Genomic DNA, 27,750 nt, shown 5'->3' on the forward strand with positions numbered 1-27,750 from the left:
TCATTTAATGCAGGATGAAGGTGATGATAGGAAGAGAAGACAGGAAAATTGGGATGGTGGACTTGCATGAGAAATAAGGACCCTGTGTTTGGGAAAGAAAAAAATAATGGAGGCAGAAGGAAAGCAAAGTAAGCAGAAGAGGTAAATGGAAACACAGAGAAGAGCCAGAGAGCCTGATTTTAGGAGAGCTACTGAGTGATAAGTTGAAAAATGAAATATAAAGAGGTTTTAAGATGATGGCTTGTGAGAAGTGAGAAACAGTGCAGGGCAGAAAGAATAAGAAGAGTTTCTAAGAAGTGTTGACATGGATCCCAGGGATCCCAGCTGGTATTCTTCAGGACCCAAATGGAAAGATTGGGTTATTACACTGTTTCGTTTGTTTGTTCAAACGTAAAACATTGCCAAGACTGAGCCCTATGTGCACCCAGCTTATATTTGGGTTACAGTAAGAAGGGATTTTCTATACAGTTTAATGTAATTCCATGATATTTAGAAGACCAGAGTCCCTTGAGGTAGTTCAGGTAGACGGCATGATAAAATGGCCAAACTATGGGTTTTGGGATATTTTTTGCAGAAGTGAGAGATAAAAAAAAGCTGATACTGGAATATCTGGAAATAAATGAAGTTTTGAAGCTACCAGGACAAGGAGAGAGGTACCATAATGAAACACAAATTCTAGTACTTCACGGTGCCTTCTTTTGCATGAATTATTTGTTTGCATTTTTCCTTCGGTCAAGAATTTCAGTATTTGTGGGGGTTGTCCTTTGTTTTCTTTTTCTCTTTCTTTCTTTTTTTTTTTTTTTTGAGACAGAGTCTTGCTCTGTGGCCCAGGCTGGAGTGCAGTGGTGCAATCTCTGCTTACTGCAAGCTCTGCCTCCTAGGTTCATGCCATTCTCCTGCCTCAGCCTCCCGAGTAGCTGGGACTACAGGCATCCACCACCACGCCCGGCTAGTTTTTTTGTGTTTTTAGTAGAGACGGGGTTTCACCATGTTAGCCAGGATGGTCTCGATCTCCTGACCTCGTGATCCGCCTGCCTCGGCCTCCCAAAGTGCTGGGATTACAGGCGTGAGCCACCGCGCCCAGCCTTTTATTTGTCTTTTTAGCTTACATAGGAGCTCTGTGGCTAAGAGATTTGCCTGAGTTCACGCAGAGAGCAAAAGTGCTTGGTCAGGCTGACTCCTGCTGTGTTTTTCCCTTGACCTTATTGCAAACATCAAGCTGTTAGCTGAAAGGGAATAAGAAAAATCCTAGGTGCTCTTTGTCCCAAATTAATGAGGACTAGATGAGCTACAGCATTCCAAAGACATCTGGGAATCACTCAGATTTACAGGACCCTTTTGTGTAATGCATTCACTGCAAAGTTACAACATAGTCAAGCTGTGTACTTACTGTGTGAGTGGGACACCCTTTTAACCCTCTGACAGATATATGTTGCATTCTTCAGAAACCAGGAATAGTATTCAAGACAGTATCTAAAGATTTAAATCAGAGCAGGGAGCAATAACTATCCTGTGATGGCTATTAGAAGACAGCCAGAGTTTTAAAGGTAAGCACATAAACATGAACTATATGGCCAATTATTCACAGCAAGGAACCCTCTGCCCATCTTTAAAGGGTGTCAGAGGAGAGATAGGAAAGAAGGCTGGGTAGGAAGAAGTTCAGACTTTGGGGCCAGCAATACTTATTTTTATCCCTAGCCCCACTGCGTACTAGGATGCATGACTTCAGGGTGATAACTTAATTCTCTGGACTTTAATTTTCTCATATATAAATGAAAGGCAATAATGGAACCTATACTCGCAGGTTATATAAGGATAAGATAACATATGTAAAGTTCCTGAACAGTACCCAGCATACAAGAGGTGCTCAATACATGGTGACATTTGTCTGTTTGTTTGCTTATTTATTTTAGTGGGAGATGAGAGAGAGAGTGGAGTGCTGCTATCATTATCAATGCAGCAAACACTTTGCAAAATAACATTCTGTTCTTGGTCAGAGGTGGCAGGAGCTGCATCAAAGGGCTGTGGTGAAAAGATCACTCACCCAATTCATAGGAAGAAGAGTTCTCAGTGCAGGCTGTGTCAACTAGCTCATTGTATGACTCTGGGAATTCACTTCTCTTTCAATCTCTCACCTGATATTTGAGGAGGTTGGGCTAAACATTCTCTAATTTCTCTTCCACCTCTAACATTCTGTGATTCTAGCACACCCTAGAGAGTTGTGCAACTAATTGCTCAAGTCAAGCTGTGGTAGAGATTTTCCAAGGGCTATCACCCCCAATATATAGGACAGTGCAAAGCTGAGGAAACTGAGGCACAGAGATTAAATGACTTCCCCAAGGGATTTCTGGTGGTAGTATTGGATTTTAACCCAGGTAACCCACTTTATGCCAGATCACACTGTCATTCTGGTAGGCAATAAGATCAGTATTTGAGTCAGGACCCTGCCAGGAAAGCAGGACTTTGTGGTTCTATAGAGGGACTTTAATACGGTGAATCAGTGATAAAGGGCTGAAAGAACCAACAGGGGCAGGTGTGGTAACCCCGCATTAGCAGCCACAGGGAGTTGCTGGGCCTGGAGGGACAGACAGAGAAAGTACTGTGGCCAAAGCACAGAGGGCAATGGCCTTGGTGGCAGCTGGGACCGCAGAGCTGAAGCTGTTATGAGGATTCCTTGTGGAAACTAGAACCACAGAGGAAATAGAGCCGCTCCTGGAAATATTGCCCAAAGCAGAAAGGGAGGGGGAGAAATTCCCTGGCTTCTCCCCTCTACTGCCGTCCAATCTCCTCTCAGTATCTTCTATGGGATGAACTCACAGGAATCTGGTTGGCAACGTGTTCTGGGAAAGGTAGTTTGCACAAGTCAGCCCCTTTCATTAAAGAGTCTACTAGAGAATGGGCAGGAAATGGAACCAAGTGTGAAGAAGCAATTGATGAACACATCCAGGACACTTTTTGTGAGCCTACAAACCTGTACTCTTAGGGAGACCTTTCAAAAAATTCCAGAGATAGGATGTCAAGGTTGGCCAACTCAACAGCTGACATGGCCACTAGATATCTGGTTAGCACAGCTACAACATGTCAAGGGTGCTAGCAATGGGATTCCCACTTGGCTGTGGGAGTGGACAAGAGAGCAACCACAACAGTGTCTTAATCAGCAACCACAAAGCGCAGCGTTCCAGGTACCATGCAGGAACAATTAGATATATTATTTCATTTCATTTTGTTCTCACAACACTGTCAATATAAGACTGCTGCTACCCTTTTACATGAATGGTGCTCCTGGAGTTGTGCAACATGTGGTCTAGAATGTAGGCAGGACTATACCCATTTTGTAGATGAACAAACTGAGGTTCAGAGATTGAATGACTAGCTCAAGACCACATAGCTTGTAAGTGGCAGAGACTAAATTTAAACCCAGGCCTGCCTGGCTTCAAGCCCTGCCCTCTCTATAGCACACTAAGCTACCTACTAGATTTGAGGGCCTTGGCTGTATGGTCTAATCCCATTTCTTCTTAGCCAGTGTAACAATCTGCAAGTCATACTTTCTAACAACAGCAACAAAACTTCTTAGAAAGCTTCTGTGATAGAGGGTATCAAGCAACTTTGGGGCATGATCTGCTTTAGAAGTTCATATTGCTAGATGGACAACATCATCCAAACTAAGGTGCTCTGTGAAACTGCCAAGTGTGAGGCCAGGATTTAAGTTGCAGCAACCACAGAAACATGACCCACAACTTCATGAGCCAAAAAGCTGCCATTCTGTGCCTGAATTCACTTTGAAAGGGTACACCGCTCTCAGGATGAATGAGAATCTTGCCTCTATGATCAGGAGAGAAACTATTTAAACACGACATGTCCCATCCCCAAGCTTTCTGGCAGAGGCATCCCCTACAGTGATAAATGAACAATAGATAAATGCCCCTGGTTATTACTTTGTAGGGAATGGAGTCAAAGTCCTGTTCATAACAAGAATATGTATTCCTCACATGGACTGGAAGAGGCATTTCCTTGCAGAAAAGGCTAGATGGTCTTAGAAGAAAATCAGTTGTTAAGGTGGCCTATTTTGTTTGTCTTCAGTTCTTCAGGGCAGACATAAGCTGCAATGCCATGGCTAGGATGAGCTGAAACTAGTGTTGAAGCACCCATGATTACACCAGCCCCTTGTAGGTATGTCTATCTAAATTCCTAGCAGACCAGAGCTGCTGCATGCACTGTGGAGTCAGCAGCAGCCTGAATAGAAGAGGAGCCGTGGACACTTGACTGGGGCCTGAGGTAGCAAAATTTGTAAGTCACCAGGGACTGTGGCCTTGTTATCCTGCAAGGAGTGTGCCCCAAGAATGGTTCTGGGGACCTAAATAAGTAAGATTTCAAGAGATGACCCTGGGAGGGAGATGATATGAAGAGAATGGGAGTTTAGAGTATCTCAGTTTAAAAATGGACAGGATTTAGAGGGCTGCACTTCAATAATTCTGTATGTTTTATTTCTTCTGAACAAGGAGGGAGTAGAAAGCTTGGAGAAGGGACAGATGGAGCTCTAGAGTGAAAGTCAAAGAGAGCATATAATAAGTGACCCAGGTGCTTAAAAGGCAAGGTAGTCCTGAATAGGGACATGCCAGAGACTTGGTCTCCCATCTTTGCTGCAGCTACATTGAACAGCTCAGTGGTCCTTAGATGCTCCAGGCTACCCGTCACTCCATCTTTGCAGATGCTATTTCTTTTGCCTGGAAAACTCCTATTCCTCCATAAAACCCTATTAGTTATTTCTCCTGGGATCCCATAGCATGTTATTCAGGTCTGCTACAGCACTTGTCAGCTGCTTTGAAATTTGTCTTTTTACATTGCCAACTTTCCCACCAGTGTTTTTTGTTTGTTTGTTTGTTTGTTTTTTATCACAGAGGCTACATTCAGCAAACATACTGAATAATGCCACCTCCCCTACTCTAGTATTTTTGGCCTATATTCAGTGTATGAGTTTATGGAAAAATTTACTATTCAGTGAAAATACACAGAAAAGAAGGGACAAGCCCAAGCAAGCAGGTGCTTCATTGCTCTAAATTTAAACTCAAACTTCTCTCTGAAAATGTATGCCTTTTTCATTTATTCATTCAGCTATTATTTGCAATATGAATGTTTTCAAATGTGATATTTTCCAATGGGATATGATTAACAGGTTTTTGCCTGGTTACGTGACTTGGTTCTATGATCTATAATACTATATTTTGATTTGTGTTTATGACCATTTCTTCCTTCCAACTATGAAACCCTCAGTTTCTGAGGCTATTTCTGATTCACCTCTAGATCCCCATGGCTTGGGACAGAGCATCACAGATATACAGCAGAGACTCAATACACATTGTTGGTTAAGTTAATGAGTAAAGGATCTCCTAAAGTGGGCTTAACCTAGACAATACAGAAACTATTGTCGTGAAAGTTTTCTTTAGAATAAACCTGTGCTTTGGGTCTACAGGTCTTGCTTATTGCCCTCTATGAATGGAGGAAATGTTCATACTGACTGGGGGGATGAAAGATTACAGCTGGAAAGGGGTGATGGAAAATGGCTGTCCACCTGGGCTTCAGACTCAGAGGCAGAAATTTTAAAAGCTAATGGATCTTGAGAGTAGTCTTTGAAAATAACATTAAAGACAGGAGAGATTGGTATCCAGGCCACTGGAGCAGGAGTATTCATCTATGTAATTTAGTTCTGGGTTTACAGCCAAGAATAAATCCCAGAAGAAAGAACAGTATGTCAGCATTGTAGGACAGAAAATGTCCATGCCTAGACCTTCTTAATGTAAAACAGGTTCTGCTTTTTAATTTAAGTTTTCCAACTTATTTTGCTGGTGGATGATTGGTAGGGATTTATGAAAGAACTGGAATTTAGATAGACATATCTTCTAATTATTCTCTCCTAGCAAATCTCGCCAGGCTGAGGGCATTTGGATTAAAGAACCACTCAAGATCCTCTGCCATGATCCTCTGCTATAATTCCACTTGACATGACACAAGTTAACTTAACTCAACACAACATATCTCAATATAGCTTAATTAATCTAAATTCAACACAACTCAATTTATCTCAACTCAACTAAACTCATCTCAGCTCAACACAGCTCCACTCATCTCAACTCATTACAACTCAACTCAACTCATCTCATCACAGCTAAACTCATCCCAACTCAATTCAACTCATCTCAACTCAACACAACTCACCTCATCTCAACTCAACACATCTCAACTCAACACAACTCATCTCAACTCATCACAATTCAACTCATCTCATCACAGCTCAGCTCATCACAACTCAAGTCATCTCAACTTAATACAACTCAAGTCATCCCAACTCAACACAACTCAACTCATCTCAACTCATTACAACTCAATTCAACTCATCTCAACACAATTCGTCTCATCACAGGTCAATTCATCTCAACTCATCACAACTCCAGTCATCTCAACTCATCACAGCTTAAGTCATCTCAACTCAACACAACTCAACTCATCTCAACTCAACTTATCTCAACTCATCACAACTCCAGTTCAACTCAACTCAACTCCAATTCAATTCACCTCAACTCAATTATACTTATTGTGTCAGGCACTGCACTTGGTTCTGGGGACCAGCTATGAATGAGATTCCATCATGAATCTCAAGGATGTGACTGTCTAGTAAAGGACTCACTGGAGAGTCCCTTACCTTGAGGTAACCCCTACTGCCTGCCTGTGGATTGCTTATTGCCTGACTGCCTTGTGGCCTGCAGAAAAGCCACACGGAATAAGAAAGCTATAAATATTCGATGTGAAAAGAAGCCACTGGGCCAAGTTACCTCATGTCCTCTGTCCTGGGACTCCTCTGGCTCATGCAGAGGCATTGCTGGAAGAATTGGCATAGCTCCATCAGGCATGGGTTGAGCCTCTGAATAGTCAGGGTGAGAGGAGCAGCTGCCATAGCTCCCACCTTGAAGAGTGGCTGAGGACACCCTAGAAGATGCAATCCCAGACCAATTAAATCAGTAAGAGTTTAGTAAGCATCTTCTCTTCGTTAAGCCCTGCATCAGGTGAATATAGTCTTGTCCTGATCTCACGTAGCTCTGAGACAGACAGGTAAACATAGCATTCCTCACCATTACCCAATGAAGCTACTGTAACAGTTTTAAGAGTCAGGTGGAAAGAAGGTGGTGATCGAGTTTCTGGAGGAAAACAGAGATAGTTTCACAGAGAAGCAAATATTAAACAGAGATCTAAGATGTTGAACAGGAATGTATCAGGTGGAGGGCATTTCTGGTGTAAGGGACAGAGCATACAATGACTCTGCATGATGTAAGAGGGTGACTTGCTGAGGGGGATTTGAGAAAAATTTGAGTACAGGGGATATGAGGTATGTATATGCATGTGTGTGTGCAGGGTACATGTGTGTGCGTGTGTGTGTATATGTATGTGCATGCATGTGAGAGCATATGGATATGTGTTTGCCTGTGTGTGTGTGTATGCACGTGCATGTGTATGTGAGTGCAAAAAGGAGAGAAAGAAGGGCAGGTTGAAAGATGAGACTGGCATGCTGGGTCACTGGAGAGTCAGGCTCTGCGTTTGTGAGTTCCGTGTTTCCATCAAGTGAAAGTTAATTATGTTTCCGTGAACCAGATTTTCAGTGTTGTTTAATTTTTAGTTTTTAGGAGGAAGCCCAAAGATAAAAGAAGGAGACAACAAATTATTTTTAATAAAAATTCCAACTTGTTGGGATCTGCTGAGACTCAGAAAGCTTCCTATGGCTACACCTACATTTCCTTATATGGAAAATAGGGAGACCCATCCCTATCATATAGAATGACTGGAAGGATTAAATGAGACAATTTATATAAAGTATATTGCATATTGAAAAGTTGTTTGCATGAAACAAACAATAAATAATAGCAATTATTATTATTATTTATTTATTAAAAATTTGTTGAGCTCCACTACATGCTAGGCACTGGTGACAGCCACTAGAGCTACAAAATGAATAAGAAGAAAAAGGGTCTTCCTCTCACAGAGCTTACTTTCTAGGGACTGGAAGGTTATATTACAATATTACTAATAATCTTCCAACAAAGGTTCACTAATCACTACCAGGAAAAATTATCTAAAACCTGGAAATAAACAAAAAGGATTACTGAATACCCTTTTAATGCAGTTTGGTTATTGTCTAGCAGACTCTTTGCGGATTGTCTGGGTAAAAATAATTGTGCACCATTAATTGACTTTCTATTGAATAGGTGATTTTACAACTATCAAGGGGTAGATGTTAACCGATAGCAATATAAATAATTCTTGTCTAAGAGCAATGCTAATTATTTCTGTCCATAGCAATGTAAATGAATTTTGTCTGGTAGAGGTGCAATTGATTTTTGTCCAGTAAAAAAAAAAAAGAGTTTATTGCTGTGGAATATCAATTCATTTGAGAATTCCTTTGACTGACTACATAAATCTTTTCCCCTCAAATTCCCCATTGAAGCAAACTTCACATCTTTCTGGTTTCCTCATTACTTAATGAGTTCAATAATATCTTTGACATGTTGACATGTATTCATTCAATATTATTCTGTCATGTTTGAACATTTTTCAAAATTATAATTCAGCAGTAATTACTTATTTTTATTTTTTATTTCTTGTAGAGATGGGGCCTTGCTATGTTGCCCAGGCTGGTCTGAAACTCCTGGGCTCATGTAATTCTCCCACCTCAGCCTCCCAAAGTGCTGGAATTACAGGTGTAAACCACCACATCTGGCCAGGAATATATTTATTTAAGTGGAGAAGGGGCTCATAATGTTAGCAGAAGACTTTTTAAGAAGGTAGAAAGAAAATACTTTATTCTGAGTTAACTAGAAGATAAACCCTCCAGAACACTGACCAATTTCCATCAATGTGCCATGAGTTTTTCTCTATCAGTTATTGAGCAGTTGCTATGTATCAGGCACTCTCCTAAGATCTTTGCATACATTATTTTATCTAATTCTCATAAATCTTGTGAAGTAGACATCAGAAGTATACAGAAGAGGACACAGAGGGTCTGAGTAACTCTGCAGTTGTATCAGTTATGCAACAGGGAGTAACTCCAGCAAGATCTGACTCTGAAGCCCGTGCTCATAACCATCACACTTCACTACTTGAACATAATTAACATTCCCAAGGCTTGATTTCCATGTCCCTTGCCCCAACCTACCCCATCCATCCTTCTCTAACTCAGGAAATGACACTTGGGATATTCACTTAGTTGCTCAAACTTGGGCATGATTTTTGGTTCCCTCCTGTGCTCACTCCACCATCACCGCATCCTCTTGGTTCTATCTCCTACGTATCACCCAAGTCTCCCTATCCACACAGTCACCTCTACTTTCCAGTCACCATCACCACTGGCATCATTAGCACAACAGTCACCTCGCAAGTTTCCCTGCTTCCAGCTTCTCCTGTTCCTCCCCATTCTGCAGTCAGAGGAACCTTTCTGCAACACAAATCTGATCACATTACTCCCACTTGCCTCAGAAGTCTACACTCCTTGACATGGTGACAAAGTACTGTTAATCTCACTCTTGGCTACCTCTCTAGCCTCATTCCACACTACCCTCACCTTCAGCACCTTCAACATCAGTCCTTTTAAGGTATAGTGCCTTTGCTTAAGCTATGCCTTTGCTTAGAATGCACCTTGTTCAGATGCCACATTCTCAATCAATAAACTCTTGAACCATCCCCTCACCTGAAGGTAATCTCTTCCTCTCTGGATATACATAGCAGTTTCTGCTTCTCTTAAGAATCTAGCCACTCTTTTTTTTCAATTGCAGCTTTTTTTTTTTTTTTTTTTTCACATATGGCATATCTTGGAAAAGGTGACACAGAGGTGTGGAATAAGCACAAGCTTTGAAATTAGATCTGGTGTCAAAATGGAGTCTCCTTTTATATGTAGAACTCACCATAATTCCTGAATGAGATATTACCTCTCCTGCAGAATTATTGTGAAGAGAAAGTAAAAATAGGCCTAGCATAGTACCTGGCAGTACAGTAGGAGCCCAATAAATATTTATTAAATGGATGAATGAGTGGATGCCAAATACTTTGTGGCATGATTTTTTTTTTTTTGGATGAGCAGAATAAGTTACTGAGAAATGCCAGAACCCCTTTAATTTGCAATTATGTTTTTCATTACATAGGTAGATAGAAAGATGACAGATGGATAGGCAAATATCTATGATATGGAAGTTAAGAAATAAAGATAACCAGATAGAAAGATAAATAGGTATGGATGGGTAGGTGGGTTAATTGAAGGATGGATAGATAGATGGCTTGGATAAATATCTATTAGATAGATGACAGATGAGTGGGTAGGTTAATAAATAGATAGATATGGTAAATACCTATTAGGTAAGTAGATAGAGCTAACAAGAGAGACAGATAGATATAGTTATACAGATAGCTATAGATACATGGATATAGATACAGATATAGATATAGATATGGATATAGACACCAATATACACATAGATATAGACATAGTCAACCTGTTTTCTAAAACTTGATTTCACAACAGCCTCCATCTGCACCACTGTGTTTCTTTAGAACTCCTGGGAGAAAAGGGATATAATTTCCTTAGTAGCATAATCACATCTTTGTGTCTGAAAGGTTCATTCACTATTCACTGCAGGCTGAGAGTAAGGCTGGGGCAGATCTAAGGTGACATGAAAAAGGAGACGGGGCAGGGTCCAGTAGTTTAATAATGCCCTGTTGACATATGACTGGATGGTCCAGGAGCTGGTGTACAAAGGTATTCAGGAGTGGGAGGAGCCTGAGAATTCAAGCAGCTTTGAAGCACTCACTTTGTATCCATTTCTTTCTTATGGAATCTGGCTCAACAGAAAAGAGGAGAGTGAGATGTCCAAAAGCAAGCTGGAAAAATGCAGCAAAAACCACAGCAACTCAAGTCCTCAGCCTCTGTCAGGAGTTCTGAAAACAGAGCTACAAACTCAGGAAATGGTCTTCTTCTAGATCCATGAGCATTAACTGTGCAGGGATGGAAAGGGTAGGTATCCCTTAACACAGAACAACAGGACATCATACCCAGCAAATGAGGTTGCATTTTGCAGTCATCTTTTTTATTCCTTCCTCCTTCACTGCCATCAACCCTGCTCCTTGCAAGAGCAGCTTCTATTTGCAAAGTGCCCAGCATGCTACCCAACAGACATTCACTCGATAAAAGTTGATTGAATTAAGTTCTACAGAGCTCTATACTTCCAAACCACTTCCACAAACATTATCTTACTTAATACAAAACCTTGTGGGAAAGATAAAAAAACAGGCATTTTTAGTGCCCACAAAAATCGCAATTATTCTTGCTTTACAGTTGAGGGAACTGAATCTTGGAAGTTGAGTACTGGAGACCACCTCACCAGTAAATGGCTAAGATTTGAATCCCATGAGTCTGATTTTCTAAATTTACCAAACAAACCTCTCTTTATTCTACTACATGACCTTGTTCAAAATAAACACAAGCAATAGTAATGACTGGGCACTGGTACTTACTTGAAACTTGATGGGGTCTTGGGACCAGGACTGGCTCTTCACCAGCAGTGAATGGCCACTCTGCAGAGAGATCACCTGCAAAGGGCAGGAATGGCCTTCCAGAAGTCAGAATGGAATTACCTTAGGTGATACACACAGCAAGAAATTTATAACATCTTAAAGATAAATCATTCTTGAAATCTATAGGAAAATGATAGCCAAAAAAGGGGAAGTGATTTATGGAAGACCACACGGCAATTTAGCAGCACGGCAAGGCTTATAAACCAGTTCTCCTGACTCTTTTCCTGCAGGAAACAATAAAGCAGAGTAACCTGCTTAGATTGCTTACTGGTACCCCATCCCACCACGCCCTTGTCCCCAAGCTTCCCACCCCTCCCATCGCCCACCCCCAAACCCCCACTTCCGTACTGAGTTTCTCACCTGTTTGTGGATATCTGGGGGCTGTTGCCTTGGTTGGACTCGGAGTCTGTGTGCCACGGGTGAATGCTCCTGGGAGGAGATGAGAGAGAGGTGAGCCTGCATCTCTTTTAGGGGGCCCTGAGGAAGAAGATGACCAGGGCCATCTATCCTGCCCTATCCAACCAATGTTGGTTAAGCCAGGTACCAGGCAGGGCTTTAAGAAGCAGAGATGAGTAAGAAATAAAACCCACAATGGAGTGTGGAAAAGGAAATGGGAAAATCCCATCATTACTGTGATACAGCGTGATGGTTGCCATTGGAAACCAGCTGACATTGGTAAGTTATGGTGACCCTGCACAGGAGAGCGATGGTGTTGTACAGGAAGTGTCCAATGTGGGTGATCCAGGGCAAAGAAAAAATGAGTTGCTTCTCATTCATCTGAGTCTTAGTGTACACCTTGATCCATCCCACCCCTGATAAATTGCCTGTCATATTCATGACAGAGTATGGGCTCAGTTCAACAATTTTTGTATCATGTTCATGAAGCCTTAGTTTAAGGGTCACTTCAGGACTTGATCCTTGCTGTTAAGATTCTGGCCTCTGGCGAAACAAGCAATACAGTCTCCTTGTAGGAGACCAGTGAGAGAGAAGCTCAAGCAGGCAAGTTCCCTCATATGAATAAGTGGAAGGAAAGAGGTGAGGCTGAGAAACAGCCGAGGCACAGGCGATGGACACCCAGTTCAGCTGGGTCAGGTGACATCTACTCTAAGTCAAGCAGCACAGCAGTTCTGGAGGAGAGTGGGCTTTGCAGGCACACAAAGTGCATATATAAAGATCAGGAGATGTGGGCAGTAAGCAGTGTGCTGTGGCTGGAGTCTAGAGGAGGAAGGTGGAGGGGAGAGGTGAGGCTGAGCAGCAGGCAGGGCTCGTGCCTGGAATTTCAGGCCCGGGTCCATCCATAGCAGTTGTCATACTGCTTGTTAATGGACAATGAAACAGGGAAAAAGCGAAGAAATTGGGGAGTGGGATTACATAAAAGAGAGAGGAACTGGGGAATGAAAGAAGGAGCTTTCATTCATCTACAGATGGGAAGAAAGAGGTAGGGCAAAGGAAAGGAGAAGGAAGAGTTTGCTTCATGATCATTATGTTTTCTTAGTTTTCTGTGTGTGTATTATATTCCAAAAATTTAGAAAGGTTATCAAAACAGACAATGCTAAGTTTAATTTAAAACATGAGAGGTAGAAGTGAGCACCCTCTCTTACCCGAGGTAGGGCTGGCCTGGGATGGGCTGCCAGGTGTGGCCATTATCCCAGCAGCAGGTGCCAAAAGGCTTGTAGTGTTCATGGCTTCCTCGGTCCCTGCAGTAGTCGGTGGGGAAGAACGAGTTTCCCAGAGAGACCCTCCAGGTTTTTTCTCACTGATGGTCTGAGCCCAGGGCATGGACGATATGGAAGCCCACGTCTGTCTGTCAGCTGTCACCCACTGAGTTCTGGCCACCCTCCTGGTAGCTGCACATTCAAAGTCACAGTAACAGGGTACTGACATGCTTGACCACTTCAATTCAGATATGAAATTGCTGAGACGTTGAAACGTTATCAAAGGGCAAATGCAATGTGAACGTGTAATATAGATAATCCAGGGGTTTAAACTTTACTCTGAACTGAAATAAATGGACCAAAGTAAGCATTGTTTTCCTAAGCACCAATACACACACACACACACACACACACACACACAATCTCTAAATCTCTAGGACCCCAGGCATGTGTGTTTGGGGGTCAGTTAGCTGTCTCTCAAATTTATTTAATACATTTCTAATCATGTGACATAGTGAAAAGATTGTGGGGTCTGAGGTGAGGAGATGCAAACAGATTAGTTGTGCCTCTGTCTCCTCCATGGTGTGAACTTTGGGGCAAATTGCTTAACTCCTTTTAGCTTCCTCATGAAAATGAGGATAGCAGTATTAATAATAACAGCTGCCCTCCAACATCACAGGATTGTTATTAGTTAAGACAAATCCTTGGCTCATGCCTGGAATTTCAGCACTTTGGGAGGCGGAAGCAGGCAGATCACTTGAGGTCAGGAGTTCGAGACCAGCCTGGCAAACATGGTGAAACACTGTCTCTACTAAAAATACAAAAAAGTTAACTGGGCATAGTGGCAGATGCCTGTAATCTCAGCTATTTGGGAGGCTAAGGCAGGAGAATCGCTTGAACCTGGATAGAAGAGGCTGCAGTGAGCAGAGATCGAGCCCACTGCACTCCAGCCTGGGCAACAGAGCAAGAGAGAGAAGGAAAGAAAGAAAGAAAGAAAGAAAGAAAGAAAGAAAGAAAGAAAGAAAGAAAGAAAGAAAGAGACAGACAGACAGACAGAGAGGAAGAAAGAAGGAAGGAAGGAAAGAAAGAAAGAAAAGAAAAAGAAGAAAGAGAAAGAAAGAAGGAAGGAAGAAAGAAAGAGAGAAAGAGAGAGAGAGAAAGAGAAAGAAAGAAAAAGAAAGAAAGAGAAAGAAAGAAGGGAAGGGAAGGAAAGGAAGGATGGGAGGGAAGGAAGGGAAGGAAGAGAAGGAAGGAAGGAAGGAAGGAAGGAAGGAAGGAAGGGAAGGAAGGGAAGGAAGAGAAGGAAGGATCTTCTCTCCTTGGCCTTTTAAAAAATTGTTGGATGTTCTTACCTGTTTATTACCATAGTAGAAATTAAAGTCAGTTTTTTCAGGTTTTACAAAAATGAATTCTATGGAAGGATTTTACATTTATAACTTAAGTTGGGGACAGTTGCTTTCTTTAAAATACTCAGATTTCTCAACCAAAACATTGTGTATTTCTTCATTTATTTAAATATGCCTTTATTACTCTCATTAAAATTTTGTAGTTTTCTTTGTATAAAACCAGCACTTCTCCTTGTAGGATTATAGGTAGGCATTTTATGATTTTTTCTTGTGATTAGAAATCACATCTTTTTGTCATATTACCCTGGAAAGTTTTCTGATTTTGTATAATTGTCATTATGCCAGCTATTGTGCTAATTTTCTGCAGTAAATATGTTTTTCTATTTAATGGAGTTGATTTATTTTCCTCTACACCACCCAGTCATCCTTGTTTCCTTGCCTGCTGACACCTATCAATTCTTATCTCTTGGGGAAGCCTGTGTCTCCTCTATGCCGGGGTAGGAGCCCTCTCTGTGCTCTCTGTGTACAATAGTTCTTTGTAGGCTGGATCATAACTATTGGTTTACTTGCCTGGGCTCTCTCCTAGGTCTGAGAGCTCAGGAAAGAGAGAGAACATTTATAAAGCTGTGTTTTTAACAGCTAGCCTCGTGTTTGGAAGGAAATATGTTTTGATGAGTAAATAAATGAATGAATTCTGATGACAATATTGTCTCAGTGGGTCCATTGTTGGAACCCACTGAGAAAATATTGACTCTTTTTTGTTTGTTTTTTCTGCACTTTATTTTATTTTATTATAAGTTTTAGGTTACATGTGCACAACTTGCAGGTTTGTTACATATGTATACATGTGCCATGTTGGTGTGCTCCACCCATTAACTCTTCATTTAACATTAGGTATATCTCCTAATGCTATCCCTAATGAGCTACCTCCATTTTGTATTATTTCCAAATAGGAAATATAAGATAAGCATGCCTTTTGTGTCTTTAGTGATGACACTGCTGATCATGTACGCAAGATGTTGGGGAGGCAGGGGCCTCCTGCAGGTCATTGGCGGCAGCTTTCCCTCTGGTGTTAAGTCATTAACATATTCTTGGCATCATTATCAAACCAGCTACAGACTGACCTAACCATACCATAAAATATTGACTTCACTTCACCGTTTCATGTGAATTTCAGGAGCGATATCGCTAAATGCTTTGCTGAAATATAAATACTTTTGCCACAATGTACTGTGATTATGTAAGACATTAGCATTGAAGGAGGCTGGGTGAAGGGTACCAGGGAACTCTCTATATTATTTTTGCAACTCTTTGTGAGTCTTAAACTATTTCAGAATAAAAAGGCATCAAAATACATATTAGAAACACATTATGTCAATGGCATTTTCTGCCTTTGGTTGATCTTGTAGAACCCATACTGGCTCATACAGATCTGTTATTTAAGTAAGCTGAAGCGTAACTTCAGTTGGTGGAGAAGGGATTAAGGTAAGGATTTTGCTTATATATGTGAGCCTAGAGGTAACAGGAGCGAGACATAGCAAAGGGGAGGAAAGGGTGAGAATGCATCTTACCCAAGGCTGGGAGAGTGTGGGAGGCACTGACCCATGTGGCCATGGCCCTGGCTGGAAGCTCAGGAGGCCTGCCTGTGTTCAGGGTCTCCTCTGTTTCTGAAGGAGCAGCTGTCTCTGTCCAGGGAGAGGATCTCAGAGCAGATGCCCAGGGTGTGCTCTGGGTCCAGTGTCCGGGGCTTGTACTTGGTAGTGTTTTCTGGCTTTTGGTTGTGGGCTTTGAAGTCCTGGCAGTTCCCCTGGTAGCTGCACCTTCAGGGAGGCAGTCAATGGTAACATTAACTTGCTTGACACTTTGGGCATAAAAAAACTGAAAGGTCACTGGACTGCAAATATATGAATGTGGAGATTCAAACCTTTCTCTAATTAAAAGTATCAGGCATTTGCTATGTTTCCTGAACAGATTCTGACCCCTGTCAGAGCCTTTCTTCCACCTCCAGCCCTCAGCCTCTCCAGGACTCTGGTACATGTCCTTGGAAGAGGAATTAGTCTCCTCCATATGCCTTATGGATACAACTAAATGTCATGAGCGTCCATGTGAAGAAACCACCAAACAGGCTTTGTGTGAGCAATAAAGCTGTTTATTTCACCTGGGTGCAGGCGGGCTGAGTCCGAAAAGAGAGTCAGTGAAGGGAGATAAGGGTGGGGCCGTTTTATAGGATTTGGGTAGGTAAAGGAAAATTACAGTCAAAGGGGGTTTGTTCTCTGGCAGGCAGGAGTGGGGGTCGCAAGGTGCTCAGTGGGGGTGCTTTTTGAGTCAGGATGAGCCAGGAAAAGGATTTTCACAAGGTAATGTCATCAGTTAAGGCAAGGACCAGCCATTTACACTTCTTTTGTGGTGGAATGTCATCAGTTAAGGTGAGGCAGGACATATTCACTTCTTTTGTGATTCTTCAGTTACTTCAGGCCATCTGGGCGTATACGTGCAAGTCACAGGGGTTGTGATGGCTTGGCTTGGGCTCAGAGGCCTGACATTCCTGCCTTCTTATATTAATAAGAAAAATAAAATAGTGTTGAAGTGTTGGGGCGGTGAAAATTTTTGGGGGGTGGTATGGAGAGAGAATGGGTGATGTTTCTCAGGGCTGCTTCAAGCGGGATTAGGGGCAGCGTGGGAACCTAGAGTGGGAGAGATGAAGCTGAAGGGAGGTCTTGTGGTAAGGGGTGATATTGTGGGGATGTTAGAAGAAACATTTGTCGTATAGAATGATTGGTGATGGCCTGGATACAGTTTTGTATGAATTGAAAAACTAAATGGAATAAGAGAAGGAGAAAAACAGGTATAAAAGGACTAAGAATTGGGACGACTCAGGATATCTGATTAGAGAGTGCCTAAGGAGATTCAGCATAGTCCTGCCAGCAAAGATTATTTATTTACTTCAAGAGTTAAGAGTGGCAGTTTGGGGATAGCACCAGGAGATATCAGCTGTGATGGCTTGGAAAAAACAGTGTAAACCGGCAGTGTAAACAAGAGCAGGGCATGTATGAGTAGTTGAGAATGATGAATAGGAGTATGACTAGACAGAAGATAGTAGGGATGACAAGTTTTTTGGGGAACAGTCTAAGTTGGTCTGGTGTCTGGAATGAGAAGCGTCTATACAGGAGTCTAAATGAGCTGTACCCTGTAGCATTCCGAGGACAGGCCTGAATTCTGAGAAGGGAAAGTGGTAGAAGTATTGTCCAGTCCTTTTTAAGTTGGTGGCTGAGCTTGGTGAGGTGTGTTTTTAAAAGACCTTTAGTCCATTCTACTTTTCTTGAAGATGGAGGACCGTAAGGGATATAAAGCTTTCACTGAATACTAAGAGCCTGAAAAACTGCTTGGCTGATTTGACTAATAAAGGCTCATCTGTTATCACACTGTATTGAGGTGGGAAGGCTTAACTGAGGAATTATGTCTGACATAACAGAAGAAATGACTGCGGTGGCCTTCTCAGACCCTGTAGGAAAGTCCTCTACCTATCCAATGAAAGTATCTACCTAGACTAAGAGGTATTTTAGTTATCTGACTCAGGGCATGTTGAGCAAAGCTAATTTGCCAGTCCTGGGTGGCGCAAATCCTCGAGCTTCATGTGTAGGGAAGGGAGGGGGCCTGAATAATCCCTGAGGAGTAGAATAGCAGATGGGACACTGAGAAGTTATTTCCTTGAGGATAGATTTCCACAATGGAAAGGAAATGAGAGGTTCTAAGAGGCAGGCTAGTGGCTTGTACTATAGTATAACCTGCCTTTGCTGGTGTGTGGCGATTAGGCCTGGTGGAACCGCCATCAATAAATCAAGCGTGATCAGGGTGAGGAACAGGAAAGAAGGAAATTTGGGGAAATGGGGTGAATGTCAGGTGGATCAGAGAGACAGTCATGGGGGCCAGGTGTGGTATCAGGAATAATGTGGGAGGCCGGATTGAAGTCCCGGGCCAGGAACAATGGTAATTGTGGGAGACTCAACAAAGAGTGAGTATAGCTGAAGGAGCCAGGAAGCAGAAAGTATATGCATCAGGTATGAGGAAGAAAATAGATTTTGGAAGTTATGAGAACTGTAGAGAGTTGAGCATAGTTTGTGATTTCGAGGGCCTGTAAAAGCATTAAAGCAGCAGCAGCCGCTGCACGCAGACATGAGGGCTAGGCTAAAACAGTAATGTCAAGTAGTTTGGACAGAAAGGCTACAGGGTGTGGTCCTGGCTCTTGTGTAAGAATTCTGACCGCGCTAACCATGCCTAGGAAAGAAAGGAGTTGTTGTTTTGTAGAAGATGCTGGGGTTTGAGAGATCAGTCGGACACGATTGGCAGGGAGAGCACGTGTGTTTTTATGAGAATTATGCCGAGATAGGTAACAGATGAGGAAGAAATTTGGGCTTGATTGAAGTAATGGGGGCTGTCTGTGAAGCTTTGCAGCAGTACAGCCTTGGTAATTTGCTGAGCCTAATGGATGTCAGGGTCAGTCTAAGTGAAAGCAAAGAGAGGCTGGGACGAGGGGTGCAGGGGAATAGTGAAAAAAGCATCTTTAAGATCAAGCATGGAATAGTGAGTTGTGGAGGAAGGTATTGAGGACAAAAGAGGGTACGGGTTGGGCACCACAGGGTGGATAGGCAAAACAATTTAGTTGATAAGGTGCAGATCCTGAACTAACTTGTAAGGCTTGTCTGGTTTTAGGACAGGTAAAATGGGGGAATTGTAAGGAGAGTTTATAGGGTTTAAAAGGCCATGCTGTAGCAGGGGAGTGATAACAGGCTTTAATCTTTTTAAAGCGTGCTGTGGGATGGGATATTGACATTGAGTGGGGTAAGAGTGATTAGGTTTTAATGAGATGGTAAGGGGTGCATGATCGGTCACCAAGGAGGGAGTAGAGGTATCTTATACTTGTGGGTTAAGGTAGGGGGATACAAGAGGAGGACGCAAAGGAGGCTTTGGATTGGGAAGAAGGGTGGCAATGAGATGTAGCTGTAATCTAGGAATAGTCAGGGAAGCAGATAATTTAGTTAAAGTGTCTCGGCCTAATAAGGGAACTGGGCAGGTGGGGATAATTAAAAGGAGTGCTTAAAAGAGTATTGTCTAAGTTGGCACCAGAGTTGGGGAGTTTTAAGAGGTTTAGAAGCCTGGCCGTCAATACCCACAAAAGTTATGGAGGCAGGGAAACAGGCCCTTGAAAAGAAGGTAATGTGGAGTGGGTAGCCTCCATATTGATTAAGAAGGGGACGGACTTACTTTCCACTGTGAGAGTTACCCGAAGCTCGGCGTCCGTGGTGGTCAAGGGGGCTTCTGAGGCGATCGGGCAGTGTCAGTCTTCAGCCGCTAAGCCGAGAAGATCTGGGAAGGAGTCAGTCAGAGAGCCTTGGGCCAGAGTTCCAGGGGCTCTGGGAGTGGCTGCCAGGTGAGTTGAACAGTCCAATTTTCAGTGGGGTCCCACACAGATGAGATGCGGCTTAGGAGGAATCCTGGGCTGCGGGCATTCCTTGGCCCAGTGGCCAGATTTCCGGCACATGTAGCAAGCTCCTGGGGGAGGAGGTTCTGGAGGAATGCCTGACCGCTGTGGTTCAGGCGTTTGGAAGTTCTTGTGTGCTGCAGATGTGGCTGGGGTTTGTCTCACAGTGGAGGCAAGGAATTGCAACTTTTTTCTATTATTGTACACCTTGAAGGCGAGGTTAATTAAATCCTGTTGTGGGGTTTGAGGGCCGGAATTTAATTTTTGGAGTTTTATTTAATGTCGGGAGCAGATTGGGTAATAAAATGTATTTTGAGAATAAGAAGGCCTTTTGACCTTTTAGGGTCCAGGGCTGTAAAGTGTCTCAGGGTTGCTGCCAAACAAGTCATGAACTGGGCTGGATTTTTATATTTGATGAAAAAAAGCCTAAACGCTATCTGATTTGGGATAAAGAAAAAGGAGCATTAACCTTCACTATGCCTTTAGCTCCAGCCACCTTTTTAAGAGTAAATTGCTGGGCAGGTGGGGGAGCGCTAGTCATGCAACGAAACTGTAAGCCGGACCAGGTGTGAGGAGGGGAGGTGATAAAAAGATTATAGGGTGGAGGAGCGGAGGCTGAGGAAGAATTGGGACCTAGCTCGGCCTGGCGAGGAGCAGCCTGGGGAGGAAGGGAGAGGTCAGATGGGTCTGTAGAAAAGGAAGATTAGAAAGACTCAGCGACGCTTGGGGTTGGTACTGAGGGGACAGGCGGGAGGGAAAGAAGGAAGATTTGGGACGAGTTGCACTGGGCACAGGGACTAGGAAGGGACTGAGTGTGTAAAAGAATGCCTGGACGTCAGGCACCTCAGACTGTTTGCCTATTTTATGACAAGAATTATTTAGATTTTGCAGGATGGAAAAATTCAAAGTGCCATTTTCTGGCTATTTGGAACTACTGTCGAGTTTGTATTGGGGTCAAGTGGCATTGCAGAAGAAAATAAGGCATTTAGGTTTTAGGTCAGGTGTGAGTTGAAGAGGTTTTAAATTTTTGACAACACAGGCTAAGGGAGAATAAGGAGGAATGGACGGTGGAAACTTACCCATAGTGAAGGAGGCAAGCCTAGAGAAAAGACTTGAGACACAGAGAAGGGTGGGGGTGGTGGTTCTTGCCCTCCAGAAAAGCAGAGAAGGGGTTGGGGCACAGAAATAAGGGATTGGGGCACAGAGATAAGAGGTTGGGGTGTGGAAATAAGCGATTGGGGGGTTCTTGCCCCCCAGGAAAGCGGGACTTGCTGCTAAGGGTGAAGGAGAAGGGGTTGAGGGGTGCTTGCCCCTGCCCCAGGAAAGCGACATGTGCCGCTAAGGGTGAAGGAGAAGGGGTTGAGGGGTATTTGCCCCTGCCCCAGAAAAGCAGACAAGGGGTAGAGACAAGGAGAGAAGGGGTTGGGGTACTTGCCCCTTCCCCAGAAAAGCGGGACTTGCCGCTAAGGGTGAAGGACCAAGGCAGGCGTCCCTGTGTGGTCTGACACCCTTGAAACGTGAGTGTATAATCAGAGAGGCGTCCCTGCAAGGATTAAACACCAAGGGAAGGCTGCCTTCCCAGTCCGTGACCGGCGCCGGAGTTTTGGGTCCACGGATAAAACATGTCTCCTTTGTCTCTACCAGAAAATGAAAGGAACTGAAATTAAGAGAAGGGAGAGACTGAAGTGTGGCGCCAAGATTGAAAGGAGAAAGAGGTTGAGGGATAGTGAGGGAGGTTGGAGATGAGAGTAAAAAGAGGCCGCTTACCGGATTTGAAATTGGTGAGATGTTTCTTGGGCTGGTCTGTCTGAGGACCTGAGGTCGTAGGTGGATCTTTCTCATGGAGCAAAGAACAGGAGGACAGGGGATTGATTTCCCAAGGGAGGTCCCCCGATCCGAGTCACGGCACCAAATTTCATGCGCGTCCGTGTGAAGAGACCACCAAACAGGCTTTGTGTGAGCAATAAAGCTGTTTATTTCACCTGGGTGCAGGCGGGCTGAGTCCGAAAAGAGAGTCAGTGAAGGGAGATAAGGGTGGGGCCGTTTTATAGGATGTGGGTAGGTAAAGGAAAATTACAGTCAAAGGGGATTTGTTCTCTGGCTGGCAGGAGTGGGGGTCGCAAGGTGCTCAGTGGGGGTGCTTTTTGAGCCAGGATGAGCCAGGAAAAGGACTTTCACAAGGTAATGTCATCAGTTAAGGCAAGGACCAGCCATTTATACTTCTTTTGTGGTGGAATGTCATCAGTTAAGGTGGGGCAGGGCATATTCACTTCTTTTGTGATTCTTCAGTTACTTCAGGCCATCTGGGCATATACGTGCAAGTCACAGGGGTTGCGATGGCTTGGCTTGGGCTCAGAGGCCTGACACTAAAAACCAAAAGTGAAATTTTGGGGAATAAGAAGCTTCCAGACAGAAACAGCTTGAAAAATAGGCTCCCATAGAGTTAGTAGGAGGGCTTAATTCAGAGGGAAATCTACCCAGCATCCTTGGTTGCTCCATGAAGAAAAGAAGGAAGTGGGCTCAGGTATTAGTTTCACTTTATATCTTCCCTAGGGAAGGCTCAAGTGGTGGCAGCAAGTGGATATGAGGATGACAGGCTCCTATTAGCCCATAGAGTCCCTTCCTCTGGGAAGACAAAGGCTGGCCTATAGTCTGGTGGGCAGAGCCTGTGTTGGATTTTGGCCCTCACCTCCCCAGAATGCATGTAGAATGTGAACTGTCTAATTGCAGGAGTGGCCTTGCAGCCTCATTTCCTCTCTCTGTGCTACTTGGCCCATTAACACCCTGCGTGCAACACCAGCCTGAGCCTTGCTCCCAGATCAACCAGACATGGGGCTAAGTACATCCAGCCAAACTATCACTCAGCCAGGTACTTGCTTTCAGGCACATCAACTTTAGCATCAGCTTGTAAATATGTTTTCTCTTCCTAAGCATTTGTTCTTGTTGAAGGAGCACAAAGTGGGACAATTAATTGAGACTGGCGTGTGTGTGTGTGTGTGTGTGTGTGTGTTGAGGGGGGTGTGGTGGGAATGTCATGGAAAGACTCTCCAAATAAATGAGATTGACTCAACCCTAAGATCTGTCCTGAGAATCGGGCAGGTGAAGGTAATCTACCAACTGCCCATTTCATCTTCTTATCAAGTAGCCTTGTCCCACACAAACTGAGGTTCCTTCTACAGCATAATCAAAAGATGCCCTACAATAAATATAAAGCAAAGTAGCCCCTGAAGTGGAGTTGCAGATTTATTGTATCCTTCATTGCACTTCAAGAGAAAGTAATGAAGAGCCTACTATGTGCAAGGCACCAAGGGGAAGGCAGGCTGTGAGGCTGAAGGAAACTACTTATTCTACCTTAAAGTTCCTTTCATTGAGGAGACACACATAGAAATGTCAACTGTGTTGCAACCTGGAGTAACGTAGAGTCCAAATGACATACAAGTGCTGTGTTATGGGACCGTAGAAGACAAAGACTGACTTTTATTGGGGGATATTTAAAAAAGAGGAGGGAGTGTCTAAGCTGGCAATTGACAGGCAAATAGGGTTCTGAAATATGGAAAAGTAGGGAAGGAGTTCCAGATGGAGACAACAGCATGCCCAATGTGGCACAGAGGGGCATGAGGGTGGGGCATGGTTAGGTAGGGACTGGGTATTACAGAGTGGCCAGGTCTCCAGCATGGGGTCACAAATTCAAATATCTACAAAACCCAAGTAGTTAATATGAGAAAAAAGTGGAAGGCAACAGGAGGCAGACAGGACTATGGAAAAGAAGGAAAAGGTGCCCTTCCTAGTGGGGGAATGAGAGTGGCAGTTACTCAGCTCCAGTTGCTTATTGCCATGTGTTGGGGGGAAGATCTAGAATTGCCAGACCTTTTGCAAGAGAATCCAGAAATCCATTTTTTTAAAATGACGAAGTTCTCTGATTTTTAACACAGTATAGCGAAACACAACACCTGAGGGCAGCTTTCAGTCGTTAGTGTGCCAGGTGGGACCCTGGTCTGGAGAGTCTATGGGAGGAGTTTGGGAGGTTGGTACTCACCCAGAACACCAGACAAGCCGCTGGTAAATGTGTAATTGATAATGGGATATTTTTCTTCTATCTCCCAGAAGTCAGAAAGATTCCTTCCTGCAAAAATCACACCAACAGGGTCAGATCTTGGGTTTCATCTGCTGGACAGTTTTGTCTATTTCTCAGCCCAGAGAGCTTGTCAAAGAATGTCTAGTGGTTTACCTGACTTTCCTGTCATCACACAGATGAAGATGCAATCTGATTCATTGCTTTGATTCACTGTAAGACAAACGAGTATACAATAAGACTTAGCCATGGGTCTGAAGCTGTAAGTCTTTGATTGAAATGAAAATTAAGTTGAAAGTAACTAACTTAGGATAATATAGGAAAATAAGCCTGACTCTTTACTCTTAAGGCAGTCCTCATTTTCCAATTTCTTTATTTTATTTGGCTGGGTTTGGGGGATGGTGGAGTGGCTAAGGCAGAGTCTCTGAGGTCAGCTTCCAGGGTTACATCAGCTCTGCCACTTACTAGCTATGCAAACATGAATGAACTGCTTGACCTCTTCAGGACTCAGTTTGCCCCTTTATAAAATGGTGAAAATTCAAATCCCACAATCCCTCATTTGTAATTCCCAAATGCCCACATCTCTGTAAGACAACATGTTTTGTGTGAGCTTGGTACCCAAATTTGAAAAATGTGAAGCTATGATAGTTTTTATCTATCCTACTTAGTGTAAAGAGCTGAACGTTTTGCCAAATTACTACTAACGTGTTTGATTACACTGGGCTTCTCTGGATGCTGTTGGAGAAGTTACATCATGTAGGATGTGCACACTCTATTAGATCTTCAAAGCCTGAAAACTTCTGAATTCCTAAACATACTTTTCCCTGACGATGCTGCCTAAAGAACTGTGGACATGGGGTTGCATGTCTCTCATAGGATAACAGGAAAATCCAAGGAGATAATGGGAGTGATGCACTAGGTATGATGCCCAGCAGATAGAAGAGCACAGTAGCCAGAGTAATCATTATTGTTATTATTAATGTATTACTATGATTATATAAGGATAGTGACATAAGAGCACAGGCTAAGAGCCAGATCACCTGGTTTAGAATTCTGCTTCTGCAGAGTGATTTTGAGCAATTTACTTAACCCCTCTGTGACAGTTTCCTCACCTGTCAAGTAGGGATAAATATAGTAGCTGCCCCAAAAGGTTGTAGTGAGGATCCAATGAGAGAATACATGGAAAGCCCTTACAAGATTATCTGACACCTAATGATAGCTATTACTATTTCTCTTTCTCCCTCCCTCCTGCTTTTGAAACAGTAGCTGCTCCACAGTGCATCACACCATCTTTCTGCTGAGACCAGTTGTTGGACTGTTGAATAGATCCTTGCTTTTCAAAGTGGGTCCCTAAGGAAATGTGATTTTCCTGGGGGTTACATGAAACCACCTTATAAATGAGGTGTATCATTCTTAACTGTACTCCAAACGTGGGCTTAGGCTCCATATAGATTTAAACCTGAATTCTGGCACCAAACTTAAGCAAAATATTCAACCTCTCTGGATCTCAGTTTTGTCCTCCTTAAAATGGGGGTATATCTACTCACCAGATATTTTCTTGAGTCTGCCTACGTTCCTTAAACTTTTGAGCTTTGGATTCTTCCTCCAACTTTGTGAATCCCAGAAATATGAAGACTTAAATATTGGTGTATTTACTGGTGTGGAAACTGGACCACACTGATTATCTAAATAAAGATTACATGAACGTTTCTGGCAGCCTGGCCTATAGCAGGGGTTGGGGTGAGGAACATAATATGCTTCATTATCTACCACAACAGATGCTAAACCTCAAAGTTGCCAAAGCGTTTTCAAGATGAACACACCTGAGAGGATGGAGGTTGACTTAAAAATCTCTGTGAGGTAGCTGGTAGAATTGCCAATGATATCTACCAGTAGAGCTGTAAAATCTGCAAGACAAATTTAGGAGGTTTAAATTTCTGCTTCAGAGACAAAAGGAGAAAAGTATACTGTGTTTGGATTTTTCAGAGTAGATTTTACAAGTTTGATTTAGTTTAGTGTATTGAGGAATATCAACAATGATACAGAGAAATACTACTAATTCTAAAAAACGAAAAGTCTTGATTTCAGGCCGGAAGGAAACTTTGGATCCACTGTTAAAATCCCCTTTCTTCTTCTATCATCCTCTCTCCCAACCCCTTCTCTGCTAACATCTAAGAGCTATGAAAGGCCACATTGTTGAATAATGGTCTTTCTGGCGGCTTTTCCCCATTGTTTCATCTAATTGTTTTTAGAACGCCAACTCCATCTGATAGGAAGCAGCCCCACAGACATGTAATGTAAATTTACAGACTTGGGGGTTGGAAAATGAAAATGCAATGTGGAATTTAGTGGTGAGTTATAAACTATGAACAATAGAGACAAGACAAGACACTTTATAAAATTATCACCAGGAACCTTTCCTTCTGCCCCCTTTTTAAAGGAACTGATGGTGGTGCTGGTGGGGAGTCGTGTCTGAGATAACTTTTTCAGCATTTCAGGTTATAGAATCATTGTGAATTAACTTTCTCAGCTGGGTTTGAACAGGGCCATTGCCTGACATGGTGGGCACTATTGACTGTGAAAATTCCTAATATTCTTCTAGTCAAACAGCTGTCATCTCCTTCTTTGTTCATTTATGGCTTTCCACGATCCAGCAAATTCTTGACTTCTAAACAAGGCGAATGTGTTTGAGGAGCCCCCGTCATTTTCTAGAGAGGAAGCTTCTTGGGTCCAGTGGATGATTTCCCATCATGCTGTGTAAATGCTCCTTTCACTCATTAATGGGATCAGGAGTTTGTGCAGGAGCAAGCTAACTTGAAAATACAGAACCAAGAGAGGTAGGAAAATGTTATGTGACAATTAGTGGAATGTGTAGCCAAGACCAACAGATAATGGGCACTACTATGCAAGAACCAAAGCCACGAGGTGGTCTTACTACATCCGCACAGGCACATTTTAACCTCCTGGAGGGAGAACACCTATGCAGTATGTAGTATACCTATGCAGAAGGTAGGCAAACATGGGCACCCTCTTTCTCTCTCTTTTTTTTTTTTTTTTTGAGATGGAGTCTCGCTCTGTCGCCCAGGCTGGCGTGCAGTGGCACAATCTCGGCTCACTGCAAGTTCCGCCTCCCAGGTTCACGCCATTCTCCTACCTCAGCCTCCCAAGTATCTGGGACTACAGGCGCCCGCCAACACGCCCAGCTAATTTTTTTGTATTTTTAGTAGAGACAGGGTTTCACCGTGTTAGCCAGGATGGTCTCGATCTCCTGACCTTGTGCTCCACCCTCCTCGGCCTCCTTCTCTGTCTCTTTAGACCAGTCTGTTCTTAGTCATTTGTGGAAACTGAGGAAGGGTATTATCTCTTAGTTATTCCATATATTTTCTTTCTGCTTCTAAAAATTCTCCTTTGTTTATTAATCCATTTATCTAATAAATATTCATCGAGCATTTGCAGTGTGCCATACACTTACCAGGTACTGGAGAGTTGTGTAAGACATAAAGAAGAAGCTGAGGTTAGTGGTGAAGCAAGATTCATAAACAGACCAATAAAATGCAACTTGGAAGTTGTTATTAATTTTGCATAGAAGCT

General features: G+C 43.0%; 1 protein-coding gene across 1 annotated transcript in view; it reads right to left on the reverse strand.

Moving 5' to 3' along the window:
* HHLA1 (HHLA1 neighbor of OC90) overlaps window positions 1-27,750 on the reverse strand; it is a 49,821-nt gene that overhangs the window by 3,059 nt on the left and 19,012 nt on the right. The window contains exons 8-16 of the mRNA XM_034966613.4: window positions 25,983-26,066; window positions 24,316-24,372; window positions 24,124-24,210; window positions 16,180-16,428; window positions 13,209-13,454; window positions 11,968-12,036; window positions 11,548-11,622; window positions 6,828-6,981; window positions 1,391-1,473 (exon numbers count right to left, since the gene is read on the reverse strand). Of these exons, the coding sequence (XP_034822504.2) occupies window positions 1,391-1,473; window positions 6,828-6,981; window positions 11,548-11,622; window positions 11,968-12,036; window positions 13,209-13,454; window positions 16,180-16,428; window positions 24,124-24,210; window positions 24,316-24,372; window positions 25,983-26,066 (1,104 nt within the window). The remainder of the gene's footprint in view (window positions 1-1,390; window positions 1,474-6,827; window positions 6,982-11,547; window positions 11,623-11,967; window positions 12,037-13,208; window positions 13,455-16,179; window positions 16,429-24,123; window positions 24,211-24,315; window positions 24,373-25,982; window positions 26,067-27,750) is intronic.

This window comes from Pan paniscus, chromosome 7 (genome assembly GCF_029289425.2).
Source record: "Pan paniscus chromosome 7, NHGRI_mPanPan1-v2.0_pri, whole genome shotgun sequence".
NCBI lineage: Eukaryota > Metazoa > Chordata > Mammalia > Primates > Hominidae > Pan > Pan paniscus.